General features: G+C 38.5%; 1 protein-coding gene across 1 annotated transcript; it reads right to left on the reverse strand.

Moving 5' to 3' along the window:
* Nucleotides 1–319: 319 nt before the first annotated feature.
* Nucleotides 320–1,551, reverse strand: LOC145160111 (SEC14 cytosolic factor family protein / phosphoglyceride transfer family protein). Its single transcript, XM_079079219.1, has 3 exons — nucleotides 1,341–1,551; nucleotides 987–1,248; nucleotides 320–721 (listed from the first exon to the last, which is right to left on the reverse strand). Exons 1-3 carry the CDS (start codon nucleotides 1,459–1,461, stop codon nucleotides 502–504), a joined length of 603 nt encoding a protein of 200 aa, XP_078935345.1. The 5' UTR covers nucleotides 1,462–1,551; the 3' UTR covers nucleotides 320–501.
* Nucleotides 1,552–14,263: the final 12,712 nt, after the last annotated feature.

Consider the following 14,263-nt stretch of genomic DNA (forward strand, 5'->3'; position numbering starts at 1 on the left):
ATAGCTTGGAATCATTGTTCTTGATCTTCCATAGACATTTTTAGTAGAAAACCCACATTTCACACCCCTTAAATGATACTTTTTTTTACAGCAAATACAATGTAATCCTAAACTACTCTTAAATTCTTCTATGCTTCCTAAACTACTCTTAAATTTTTCTATGCTTCGGACGAGACCCCTATACAATGACTAGAGAAATACGTTAAACCATTTGATTATTTAGTTAAACATGTCGATCAAAATGAATCCTGCACATCAATCACATCTCATTGATACCGAAAACAAACAAAGAAAAAATATCTGAAAACCAACACCATGATAATATCAGTAGGCGGATATTAAATATCCCGCTCTATTTTTTTTCATTCCTATTATATCAACCAAATTTACAAACAGAACGCTTAGCAAGCAAAAACAAAAGAAAAACTCGCACTCGCACTCCCAAATTTTACTAAAAACACATTCATTGTACTTTTTCTTTCTTAATATTTTGATTTGATTCTATGAAATACATCTCATAGAATACGACGCCACAGAGGAATCAACCGCGGGCGCACCAAAAACTCTTGGGTGGTCACTCTCTAAACCATAATCCATCATCGGACGGAACTCCAGATCCTCATCGTGATCATACACGAACTCCGGGATCTCGATATCGTTTCTTCTCACATGCTCCCACAGATACCCTAATCTGCTTACGTATTTCAGCTTCGCATATAACCTGCACCATAAGACATGATCAAACTATAATTCATATTGTAATTGATGCAAAGATACTATGAACCCTAACTCTGGTTACCTACAATTTGGGGGTTATAAAGTTAGGTCGTTTTTTCCAATGCTGAAATTGCCAAATCAAGATTTGTAACAACTTGCTATGCATAACGTACAAGTTATAACAGCATGAGGGTATTGGATTTGACAATCTCGGCACGAGAAGAACAATTTTGAATTATCGACGGAGAGAATATATCAATATAGCTTACCCTCCGGTGAAGATGAATCGGCCGAATGTGGCGAGAAAAAGTCTGGATTGTAGATCCGGGTGAACAAAGTAAACCGCCTCCAGATACTGTTTGACGTTGATCGGAATCGCTTCGTAAGCAGATCGGAGAGCAGATATTCCGGGGAAATTCTCGCTCTTATCAACATCGGTGTGGATGTAAACAACGACAAAAGGCCTCTCGAGTTTGGGGAAAACCTTCACTTCCAGATACTTTTTCAACAGGTCAACGTTCAAACTCTTCGCTGTAGAAGAAATCAGCAAACTATTATTCAAAAAAACGTTAATCGGCGTTCGATCAACAAACAATAGGCATGAAAAGTAACGAAAAACTTACCAGGAAAGTTTTTTCCTATAATTCTCAAGATCTTGCGACCGCGCTTGTCTCTGCCTTTGATCTTGAACACGTTAAGTTTATGGATGAGTTTAATTTGCTCAGGCGACAGTTCTTCGGACATGGTGATCGAAGATTTGGGGGAAATTTGATTCCGATAAAACGATGATAGATGAAGAAGATGATGAAGATAGGGTTGATTGATTGATTCTTTATATTTGGAATAAAGAATGGACGTTATCGAAAGGGATAAGTGCATCGAGAAGATGAGAGGGAATCTGATCTGACGGCGGATATGCGAATGGAATATTCGAAAGTCTGGCCGAAATTGATGGGCAACGGCACGATACGGCGTCGAGTTTCAACCGTTCCCATACGTCCCGAGATGTGTGCCAATCTTGAGAAATCTTGACCGTTCATTTTAGGGTCCGAAACGTATGGTTTAATGGATTTGATGGCCCATGGGTTTTTCATTAAGAACATATCACTTTCGGCTCTCAAAATGGACCACTAAATTATTTATTCGTGCATAGTAGAAAATAAATGTGTACGCTAATTATAAAATGTAAGATATGTTAAGCCATTAATTCATGTAACATACTTTTTGACTATTAATATGATAAAGGCATCACTTTATCTAAATATTACATAAAATAAATAAAGATGGTAACGTTTTTAGATTTAAATAGTCATATTATCCATTAAGTTAAAAAAAATTACATCAAATCAAAAAATTAAACAATACTCCATATTACATTGACTAGGTTATAACCCGTGTAGTACACGGGATGACAACTTAAAATATTATAAATTATACATGATAAGTTACTTGCTATAACAAAATCAAATATATGCTTATAAATAAAAACTAAGAAATAAAAAACCAAATGACTATCGGATTGTAAAGTGATATTTTAATAAGAGATTAAACTATCAAACATAAAAATTAGATAGACTCATGAAAAGAATCACACTCATAAACAATTCACATGTTATGTTGTTAATTATTTGTCATTTATCAATTTTCATCTACAATATCTTATGTGACTAATGTTTAAACCGTATCACGATTATTCTAATTCGAAATTCATGTCACTAAGCTCTAATCTAGTTGTGATCATTTGTACGAAAACGGATTTGACCCAAGTTCGAAGCTTAGCTTCAAACTTATGGTGCAAATTTTGGTTTTTTGCAAACCAAATTAAAATCACTTGTTGATTTTATTACTAAAACATATTTTCCAAATATGCAATTTTACTTTTACATATTAAAATATTATTATTATTTCTTAAGTTTACCTTCATTTATATTAAAGTTTCCTTTCAATAATTAGGTTTTTCGTAAACATGTCATATTATAAAGAACATATATTAGAGAATATTTAGCCGTTTATGATTAGTTTTTTTTTTTTTTTTTTTTTTTTTTTTTAAAAGAAGTATTTATTGAAACAGCCTAAGTATCTTTTATTCTAATGTCTTTAGTTAGAGAATATAATCATATCGGTTTAATGCATAGTTAAACATTGTTATTCAAATCACAAAATATGACTCGTTTCATTACATTATTCTAAAACATGATTAAAAAAGAAAGAAAATAAGGACATGTATACATTAAAAAGGGAATAAAGATAAACAACAACCGGAACTGTATTTGTGAATGTTTTAATTTAAGGTGTTTGGACATTTTTTCTCAGTGAATAGTTTCATTTAAGATATAAGCTATGGTTTAAGACTTTAAGATTTAGGTTGTTATCTTTTCATTGATATTGAAAATGTGATATTTTTCTAAATAGTCTTTCATTTTTTGTGATTGAGATATTAAACTTATCAAAAGTTGTCTTTAGTATAAAATAAAATAAAACAAAAAAACCTTTTAAATACTATTATTTTCGAAATGATTGTCCTTTTTCCTTGTTTTGCACATGATTCAGATATTAAATATCACATAATTTCATTAATACACCATTTGTTTCAGACCATACCACATATTAAGTTGTTAATACACTGAAACTATTGGCAAACTATAGAACAATTGGTAACATTACTTAATACTATATTGAAATAAAAAAAAATATTAAAAATTACATACCACAGATGATCTCAGGTAACTATCTGCTGACTAAGCATGAACATAATTAACGATCACCCAACTAACAAACTCTATATGAATCAACAAATAACAATTACTAATAAAAAAATGTAGAGTAAGTTGCAGATATTGTTTCCAACAAAAGGAGGTAAAAACTTTTCTAGATCTAAATCAAGAAGATTTGCAAAATAGTCAAAATTGATGTTGACCCAAAAAAATAACAGCAAAAATATGAGTTTTTTCTTTTTTCCAAGTAGACCATTACACGCGTTCAAGGTGTTGAATCAAAAAAATAACATGTTTTAAATCATTTACCTTTAATTCATTGATTTTAGCCTACAAATATTGGGCAGACTCTTTAAGCTTCATGGCTGCATCTATCTAGTGAGTCAAAACAATTGTATTTGCAACATAAAGATCCACTCATCGCAATCCAAAGATTGCAAGTTTAACAAATCTGCAACATTTTGCAATAACAAACTAATCATATATTTATCATTAGAATCACAAGTTCCAACAGAGTTATTGACAAAATGTAAAAGAGAAAATGTGAATTTAAGGAAAAGTAAGAAAAACTTACAGTATTGTCAAAACCCTATGTATTTGCATCGTAGATTCCTAGTTAATATCATTCTGAAACTTCATTCCAACATTAAGAAAGAAGGTCATGGGCGAAGAACCATATGTAATCGGATTCGATCATGTCAAATTCAAAAATTGTTGCAGCGGTGAAGTAGAATAAAATAAAAACCTAAATTTATTGAATATTTGGGATGTAGATGAGATTCAGGGAAGCATTTGAAATTGATTGCATAATTGTTGCCGAGATTTCGGGGAAGATTAAATTCCTCTTCGTATAATTCGCTTTGTAGTTATAAAGCCCTTGTCACTTAATTTGGAATGTGATTAGGTCTAAAAATAGGATTAGACAGATGTAGAAGATAGTTTGAGCGGAAAAAAGAGAATATTGTTTCATAGGAAGAAGCCACGTGGCAAAACAAAGAATAAAAAGATGACATCTGGCAGAATTAGGAGGCTTTTATTAAGTAGGTAGATATATGGCAAAAGTACATTGCATTAACATAAAAGTTTATATAAATATTAAGAAAGTTATAGAAAATTTACGAAAAGTGTACGATGTATTAACCCATTAACTCATGTAACATACTTTTTGACTATTAGTGTGATAAAGACATCACTTTTATCTAAATATTACATATAAAAAATAAAGATGATAAGCTTTTAGATTAAAATAGTTATATTATCCACTAAGTTAAAAAAAAATTGTATCAAATCAAATGATTGAGCAATATACAGCGATATACATAAATATGGCAAAAGTACCTTGCATCATTTCGTTGCTAACTTAAAGTGTCATGCAGCTATTAAGGAAATTATATGCAAACTTGTAACCTAAAATCATTATTACAAGTATTTTATAATTACAGTTTAACAAAATAATAAACATAAATGTGATATCGGTCCAAAAATAATGTTAGGTTTTTTAAACAACCCCAAAATTGTCATACAAAAAGGACTTATTTAAAATCAGAAAAATATATTATCGTCGTTACCAACTGAGTAGGAAAATATATGAGTCGGGTATATCCTCAAGGACTTTGAATCATCTTTTAGTTTAACTTATATTGTTCCATACCCCACTACATAATCATGTGGCTTAACATCCAAATTATAGATGACACGAACCACCTTAGCATAAAGAATCTTTTATCTACATATATGGACACCACCATTTGGCAGAAGAGCAATGTTTAGAGCACAAAGACTTCCTTGACCGAGACCTCCTTTTTCCTTAGGAGCAAGGAGCTTTGGCCGAGCAATCCAACTAATTTTTCTTTTCTCCACATTACATCCCCATATAAAGCGCCTATAAATGCAGCTCTTCTAAAATGCAAATAGGAATCTTAAACATTGAGTAGTAATAAATCAGGAGGGTGTCGAGAACTGTTTTAGCAAGGGGTGAAACGACCCTCAAACGAAAGGTTTTTTCCTTTCCAAGAAGATAGTTTAGAGTGAAATCGATCAATAAACGGTTTCCAATTCTTCTTTAGGGACATGTTGGCACCAATAGGACAGCCACGTAGTTGAACGGCAGAGAGACGGCTTCAAGGTCCCCTAGCCCAACTATTTAGTGGTAGGTTTTATAGGTTACAAAAAAATATGTGGCGGAAAAACTTAACCTAAGTTCACATACAACTTATTGGATCTAAGTTTTCTCTATTGATTGCAACAAACAATTCAACATCAAGAACCCAAAGAATACCCTACTATTTTCGAAATTCATAAAGGGTTTTAAGGTTTACATACATTTTGATTATTGTAGTAAATAATCAACAATTCATTCTTGACCAAGCTTTAGAAAGCAAGCACCAAAAATCGCATGTCTCTAATGGTTGTACCCAAACCCTAGTAATTGAAAACTTAAGAGGAGAGAGGAGGGATATAACGCCAGTTTCGAGGTATTTGCATTGTTGGTTTTGCTTTGTATTAACCTTGCATTTTGGTCCCAAATGTCAGGCGTTGGGAATGGAACGCCAAGCGTAAGTTTGTGGACGCCAGGCGTTCGCACGCAGAGGACAAACCCTAATTTTTAGGGTTTGCACTGTCACACCCCGAAACCGTTGGCGGAAATATTTTGGGGCGGAAGACGTCATGTATAGCATCACAACCAATGAATAACAGCAATCATAGCAACACAACCATTACAGTGAATATTTGTATGAAAATGTTTACATCGGTTTGAAACTCAGATTGAAATACATCCAATAGTTTTGCAAAATAAAAGCTTAAAACTCTAAGTGCTTTGGTTCCTCGAAAATCCCGCAAGTACCTGTCTACTGATTTCCTGAGAATACAAGCAGTTTGAAAAATATCAGCATAAAGCTGGTGAGTTCATAAGCAGTAATTTTGTAATGAAAACTTGTTAATGAGCGAGCCGAAATGTTTGTGTAGTCTCAAGAAAATCCGATTAACTAATAATACGTATATGCATCTAAATTAGCGATTTCGTTAGATAAAGTGTCGGAAAACCCTTGAATTTGGTTGAGGAATGTTACCGATACTTGCTTGAATCGAAGGAGGTGGGTTTTCAGCCAAAAACATCACTTAAAAGGTGTTTACGGTCGAAGAGGAGTTTACGGTTCTCGAAGGCTTGGACCATAAACTCAAGAAAAGAGTTTACGGTTTCTGAAATTTGGACCGTAAACTCAAGAACAAAGTTTACGGTTTCTGATGGTTGGACCGTAAACTCAAGAACAGGGTTTACGGTTCTTGAAGGTGGACCGTAAAATCAAGAAAATGGTCCTGCTTGCCGTTTTCGAAGAGATAATCGTTTCCAGGCGTTTCCCAGTGACTCCAAACGTGGTTTCTCGATGTTTTTCGAAGCTTAAATGCGTTTTTGAGTGTTTACGGTTTGAGATTTTTAGAGAGAGGAGGAGAGAATGTGGCCAGAAATGTTCCAATGAGGGTGGGGGTATCGTATTTATAGGGTGAAAATGGGGTCCACTCGTCACTGACCGTAAACAGGGTTTACGGTCGTAAATCCCATTTTTGACCAAAAATGTTGATTTACGAGATTTTCAGGTTTCCGCGCGATTTTTGGTTCCGACTTGTAAATAATTTAATTAAGCATAGCTAGATTATTTTATTTAAACCAAAATTTTGACGGAAAGTTAACGGATCTGAAATTTCATTAACGGAAATGCATAACAGAAAACGGAAAAAGTTTCGGGTTGTCACATCATCCCCCCGTTAGAGGGAATTTCGTCCCGAAATTTGAACCTAGAATACAAATCATGGATTTGGAAAGAGATGCGGATACTTCTGTTTCATCTGGTCTTCGCGCTCCCAAGTGAATTCAGGTCCTCGCTTGGCATTCCAGCGAACCTTCACTATCGGGATGCGACTTTGTTTTGTTCGTTTGATCTCTCTGTCCATGATTTCGACCGGTTCTTCCACAAAGTTCAGGTTCTCGTTGATTTCAATCTCGTCGAGTGGAATCACAAGTGTCTCATTGGACAGACACTTCTTTAGGTTCGATACATGGAAAACAGGATGAATGTTGCTGAGTTCTCGCGGTAACTGACGTTTGTATGCTACAGGACCGATCCTAGCAAGGATCTCGAATGGTCCAATGTACCTTGGGTTTAGCTTTCCATGCTTTCCGAAGCGTATCATGCCTTTCCAGGGTGAGACCTTCAGGAGGACGCGGTCGCCAACCTGGAACTCCAAGGGTTTACGTCTCTTATCGGCGTAGCTCTTTTGTCTATCTCGTGAGGCTTTCAGTCGTTCCCGGATTTGTACAATCTTCTCAGTTGTCTCTCGGATGATCTCAGGACCAGTGAGAGTATTGTCGGGGATTTGACCCCTGGCTAGCTACGTGTCGCCCACCTCAGCCCAGCACATAGGGGATCTGCACTTGCGGCCATAGAGGGCTTCAAACGGCGCAGTCTTAATGCTGGTATGGTAGCTGTTGTTGTAGGAAAACTCCACCAAAGGAAGATGAGTGTTCCATGACGCGCCGAAGTCAATGACGCAGGCTCTCAACATATCTTCCAAGGTCTGAATTGTTCTCTCACTCTGTCCATCGGTCTGCGGATGATAAGCCGTGCTCATATCCAACTTAGTTCCAAGAGCCTTCTGCAAAGACTGCCAGAACCTCGATGTAAACCTGCTGTCTCGATCGGAGATAATGGATGCAGGTACACCATGAAGGCGAACTATTTCTTGAAGGTAGATCCGTGTGAGTCTCTCCATCTTGAAGTTTTCCTTGATTGGCAGGAAGTGGGCGGACTTCGTCAATCGATCGACAATTACCCAGATGGCGTCGTGCCCATTAGGAGTTCTGGGTAACTTGGTGATAAAATCCATGGTTATCCTTTCCCACTTCCACTCAGGTACTTCGGGCTGCTGAAGTAGACCTGAGGGCTTTTGATATTCGACCTTCACCTTGGCGCAAGGCAGGCACTTGCCCACAAAGGTAGCAATCTCTGCTTTCATGTTTGGCCACCAATAGAGTTGTTTGAGATCCAGATACATCTTATCCGAACCTGGGTGAACGGAGTATTTAGTTTTGTGGGCCTCATTCATGACAACCTTTCTGTAACCACCGAACTTTGGGGTCCAGATTCGGTTCATGAAATAGTATACTCCGTCTCCTTTGACCTCTAAGTTTTTGTCCATTCCCCGCAAAGTTTCATCTGACACGTTCTCGGGTTTTAAGGCTTCTAGCTGAGCCTCACTGATCTGTGCGGATAGATGGGAATGGATGGTCATTGTTAGTGCCTTCACCTGACGCCCTGAATACTCTTTTTGACTGAGGGCGTCTGCTACCACGTTGGCCTTACCGGGATAGTAGCGAATTTCGCACTCGTAGTCACTGAGTAATTCAACCCATCGTCGCTGTCTCATGTTTAACTCCTTCTGATTAAAGATGTGCTGCAGGCTCTTATGGTCGGTGAAGATGGTGCACTTGGTTCCGTAAAGATAATGTCTCCAGATCTTTAACGCAAAGATCACTGCTCCCAACTCTAAATCGTGAGTTGTGTAATTGACTTCATGTGTTTTCAACTGTCTTGAGGCATAGGCGATAACCTTTCCTCTCTGCATGAGAACACATCCTAGGCCCTGATTGGATGCATCACAGTAGACAACGAAGTCTTCCGTCCCTTCGGGCAGGGACAAGATAGGTGCGATGCATAGGGCCTGCTTCAATGTTTGAAACGCAGTGTCTTGCTTGTCTCCCCAACTAAAGGTTACCCCTTTTGCGTCAGGGTAGTTAAAGGCTTAGCGATTCTGGAGAAGTTCTGGATGAACCTGCGATAATAGCCCGCGAGACCCAAGAATTGCCGGATTTCTGTGGGTGTCTTTGGTGCAGACCAGTTCTCAATTGCCTTGATCTTGGAAGGGTCCACGTGTATTCCTTCCTTGCTAATCACGTGACCAAGGAAATTCACCTTCCTAATCCAGAATTCGCATTTCGAAAATTTCGCGTACAACTTTTATGCCCTTAACTTTTCCAACACCTGCCTTAAGTGCTGTTTATGGTCGTCCTCACTTCACGAATAGACAAGTATGTCATCAATGAACACAATCACAAACTTGTCTAAGAAAGGACGGCACACCCGATTCATCAAGTCCATGAATGCTGCCGGTGCGTTAGTCAGACCAAAGGGCATTACTACAAACTCGTAGTGTCCATAGCGAGTTCGGAATGCTGTTTTAGGCACATCATTCTCATGAACTCGCAATTGATGGTACCCTGATCTTAGATCGATCTTTGAGAAATAACTGGCTCCCTGAAGTTGGTCGAAAAGATCATCGATTCTGGGTAAGGGATATCGGTTCTTGATGGTAATCTTATCACTGTAAATCATAAGGGCTTCGCCAGAGGGAAGATTGAGACGGATGGCTTTCTCGAAGCAAAGAATATCAACATGATTGGAGCTCAACCAATCCATGCCGATAATGACGTCGAAGCTCTTGATGGACACAGGCATAAGGTCGATGGGAAAAGAATAATTGTCTAGGGTAAGAGTGCAGCCTATGAATATATCGTTAGTGCTCTCCTTCTTTCCGTTAGCCATCTCGACGGTAAATGTTTCGGTTAGAGGTTGGGATTTACACTTGATTAGATGTTTGAATGAATGACTAACAAAATTCCTCTCCGCACCAGAATCGAAGAGAATGCATGCATAAGAGTTGTCAAGGAGGAACGTACCCGTAACCACGGTAGGATCAGCAACTGCTTCATTCTGACCCATAGCCAAAACTCTCCCTGTATTGCCACCAGTCGTTGCTTTGGGGCAGTTTCTCCTGTAGTGCCCAACCTCTCCACATCCATAGCAAGTTTGACCAGCGCCCGCTCCCGAAGCCTGGTTGGTTGGTTGAGCCGGTGTCTTGCAGTACCGAACTGTGTTTCCCTTCTTCCCACAATTGTTGCAGATCAACTCACGGCAGGGTCCATGATGATGGAAGTTACACTTGTTGCACAGAGGTAGCTTCCCAGCATAACCACCGGTAGGAGATTGAGTGGTTGGAACAGCAGTGGAAGCAGCAGCAGGAGCAGTAACAGCATGAACTACTACTATATGTTGTTTCTTGGAGGACTCCTGCGAAGACTGACCCTTTCGTTTGTTGCCAGACTTCTTCTTCTTCCCACCGCTTTCCTTTTGTGGCTCAGAGACAGCTGCCACCTCATCCAGATCGATTCCATGATCGATCAGAGTCTGTGCCAGATCATTGGCGCTTTCAAACGTAGTTGGCCTAACAGCCAAGACATTTCCTTTGGCGGGTTGCGTCAGTCCCCAGATGTACCTCTCGATTTTCTTGCTTTCCGGAGTGACCATTCCCGGACAGAGAAGCGCCAGATCACAGAATCTAGCAGTGTAGGCAGCGATGTCGGAACCCTTCATCTTCAAGTTCCAGAGTTCGTGCTCCAACTTTTGCACTTCGTCCCTCGGGTAGTACTCAGCTAGCATGAGCTCCTTCAGCCTTTCCCAACCCATGGCATTAGCCACTGGCAGGGTTAGGGTTTTGACTCGACCATTACACCAGGTCAAGGCTCTATTGGTGAAGGTGCAGGCGGCGAACTTCACCTTGTTTGCTTCAGAACAGACGCAATTTTCGAAGATGGATTCGATCTTCTCGAACCATCGAGTCAGGGCGATGACACCTCCATTTCCATCGAAGGACTTGGGTTTCGCAGTCATGAAGTCCTTGTAGGAACACACTTTTCCGATGTCACTGACTTCCATCTTGTCTCTGGGGGTCGGTTCCACCTCCAGCTCCACCAGCGTTCACTTGTGCCATTGCTGCAGTCACGACGGCGGTAACTGCTGCCTGGAACATGACAGGGTCGAACTGAGGAGGTGGTGGTGGTGGAGTGTCGTTGTTCCTTCGGTTGGGCCTTGGTCGAGGAGGCATCTTGTTCTAGAAACAATCAGGAAGAAGAGGATGGTAAGTCCTCGAGGTATGATAACAAAATATATCTCACCCTGATAATGAAAGTATTCTACCGAGCGATAAACACAGAAAGGTTACTAACACAGGTAAGTTATCGCTTAAGGAAGGAGAGGTAGCAATACTTAGAGTGAATCTGCGTACTAAGTTTGGCTCTAGCGAAAATACTCCTATAGTATTTGATGAGAGATGATTTTTGGTAAGTTTTAGGCCTGCTGTAGCACCTCAGTCACTCCCAAACACATGTTGGTCATGTCTCGACTGAATATAGTTGATCAGGCTATATTCACCCTAGACATTATTACATAACTGCCCAGGTTTAACCGCAGCGTTCCAGCATCCGAAATACTTTTGTTCAGTTCTACTAGCGACACGAATCCTGTTATATATGCATGCTCGTATACTTTTATAAAAATACTTTATATTTTGAAAGTATACTTTTAGAATAGAGCACTTAGGCCCCTTAGTGTTTATAGTTGTATACCACGTAAGGTTCGGTATACTAGTTCGCTATAAACATGGGCTCTGATACCAATCTGTCACACCTCGAAACCGTTGGCGGAAACATTCCGGGGTGGAGGACGTCATGTATAGCATCACAACCAATGAATAACAGCAATCATAGCAACACAACCATTACAGTGAATATTTGTATGAAAATGTTTACATCGGTTTGAAACTCATATGGAAATACATCCAATAGTTTTGCAAAATAAAAGCTTAAAACTCTAAGTGCTTTGGTTCCTCGAAAATCCCGCAAGTACCTGTCTACTGATTTCCTGAGAATACAAGCAGTTTGAAAAATATCAGCATAAAGCTGGTGAGTTCATAAGCAGTAATTTTGTAATGAAAACTTGTTAATGAGCGAGCCGAAATGTTTGTGTAGTCTCAAGAAAATCCGATATTTTCTTTAGTGAAAAACGTAGTGTTATCGATTTCGTATACAACCATGAATGTTCGTTTCTGAAAAATCGTAGTGATATGCAAAATACTACTTCATGTGACTAGCTAAAGCTAATCATGAAGTATATGTATTTAAATGTAAAACCGTATCATAAATGATTCGGTTTTGAAAACCCTGGCTCGGCCAGTATGCATTGTATGTTTAGTTCTATTGGTATAAATAAAACTATTGAAGAGAACCAGGTTGGTAAACTATCTGTGATTTATACATAATGTGAGTCGTATAACCATGCTTGATATGACTAGTGACCTTTCCAACGTTCTTCAGGCGTTGATGTTAAATGACATTTGTACATCTTAGGCGTGCCCGCCAAACTGTAGCTAACAGTCCAGATGTGGGATTGTCAGTCCCGAATAGATCTATTCACAAACCTCACGCTCTCCCTCCAGGAGACTCTGGTTATACAGTGGTAGGATTTATCCCTGTACACCTAAGGGTACAGTAGTGAAGTAGCGCCTCACAGTATCGTACAATCTAGTTTACAAGTAATGCAGTAGCGTTCTACCGTAGTGAAAATCCGAATGTATACCGCGTATAGTGATAAATTACAGTTATGAAAATCATGTTAAAGCAATGATATAAACTGTAAACGGTTTCTGTTCCAGTGTGTATGTTTAGTAGAGAAAGTTTCCATGTCTGATAAGTTTTTAGAGAAATCCCAAACTATACCGATTATAGTTTACATGTAGCGAATAGCGTATCCGTAAAAACTATGCCATTTTTGTGAAAACGTCCCTTATGCTCGACATGGTACAAAAGGGAATTAAAGTATGAAATTTGCATAAGTTTTATGTGTATTTCTGAAAACACTTTTTTTTAGCTTGAAAGAAAACATTTATGTTTAGCTTGTATTCCCCCCCTGAAAACATTAAAAATGCGGAAAGATGTAGGGGTATGAACTCACAGTTGTTGCGTGAAGTTGTTGACTGAAAAGAAGGTTCCCGAGTTGTTGCACGCGATACTTAACAAAATCTTATTAACAAATAAATACGTATATGCATCTAAATTAGCAATTTCGTTAGATAAAGTGTCGGAAAACCCTTGAATTTGGTTGAGGAATGTTACCGATACTTGCTTGAATCGAAGGAGGTGGGTTTTCAGCCAAAAACACCACTTAAAAGGTGTTTACGGTCGAAGAGGAGTTTACGGTTCTCGAAGGCTTGGACCATAAACTCAAGAAAAGAGTTTACGGTTTCTGAAATTTGGACCGTAAACTCAAGAATAGAGTTTACGGTTTCTGATGGTTGGACCGTAAACTCAAGAACAGGGTTTACGGTTCTTGAAGGTGGACCGTAAACTCAAGAAAATGGTCCTGCTTGCCGTTTTCGAAGAGATAATCGTTTCCAGGCGTTTCCCAGTGACTCCAAACGTGGTTTCTCGATGTTTTCTGAAGCTTAAATGCATTTTTGAGTGTTTACGGTTTGAGATTCTTAGAGAGAGGAGGAGAGAATGTGGCCAGAAATATTCCAATGAGGGTGGGGGTATCGTATTTATAGGGTGAAAATGGGGTCCACTCGTCACTGACCGTAAATAGGGTTTACGGTCGTAAACCAGTTTACGGCCGTAAACTAGTTTACGGTCGTAAATCCCATTTTTGACCAAAAATGTTGATTTACGAGATTTTCAGGTTTCCGCGCGATTTTTGGTTCCGACTTGTAAATAATTTAATTAAGCATAGCTAGATTATTTTATTTAAACCAAAATTTTGACGGAAAGTTAACGGATCTGAAATTTCATTAACGGAAATGCATAACAGAAAACGGAAAAAGTTTCGAGTTGTCACATGCACCCTATTTAAAGGCCATAAAACGTTTCTTATCTCCAGTCTCCATCCCTTATAGCCCTTATTTCAAAACCCTAAGTGTATATGAGTGCTTTGAAGCCTTGGAGTAAC

The sequence above is a fragment of the Lactuca virosa genome, chromosome 2, assembly GCF_052849685.1.
Source record: "Lactuca virosa cultivar CGN04683 chromosome 2, Lactuca_virosa_CGN04683_v6, whole genome shotgun sequence".
Taxonomy (NCBI): Eukaryota; Viridiplantae; Streptophyta; class Magnoliopsida; order Asterales; family Asteraceae; genus Lactuca; species Lactuca virosa.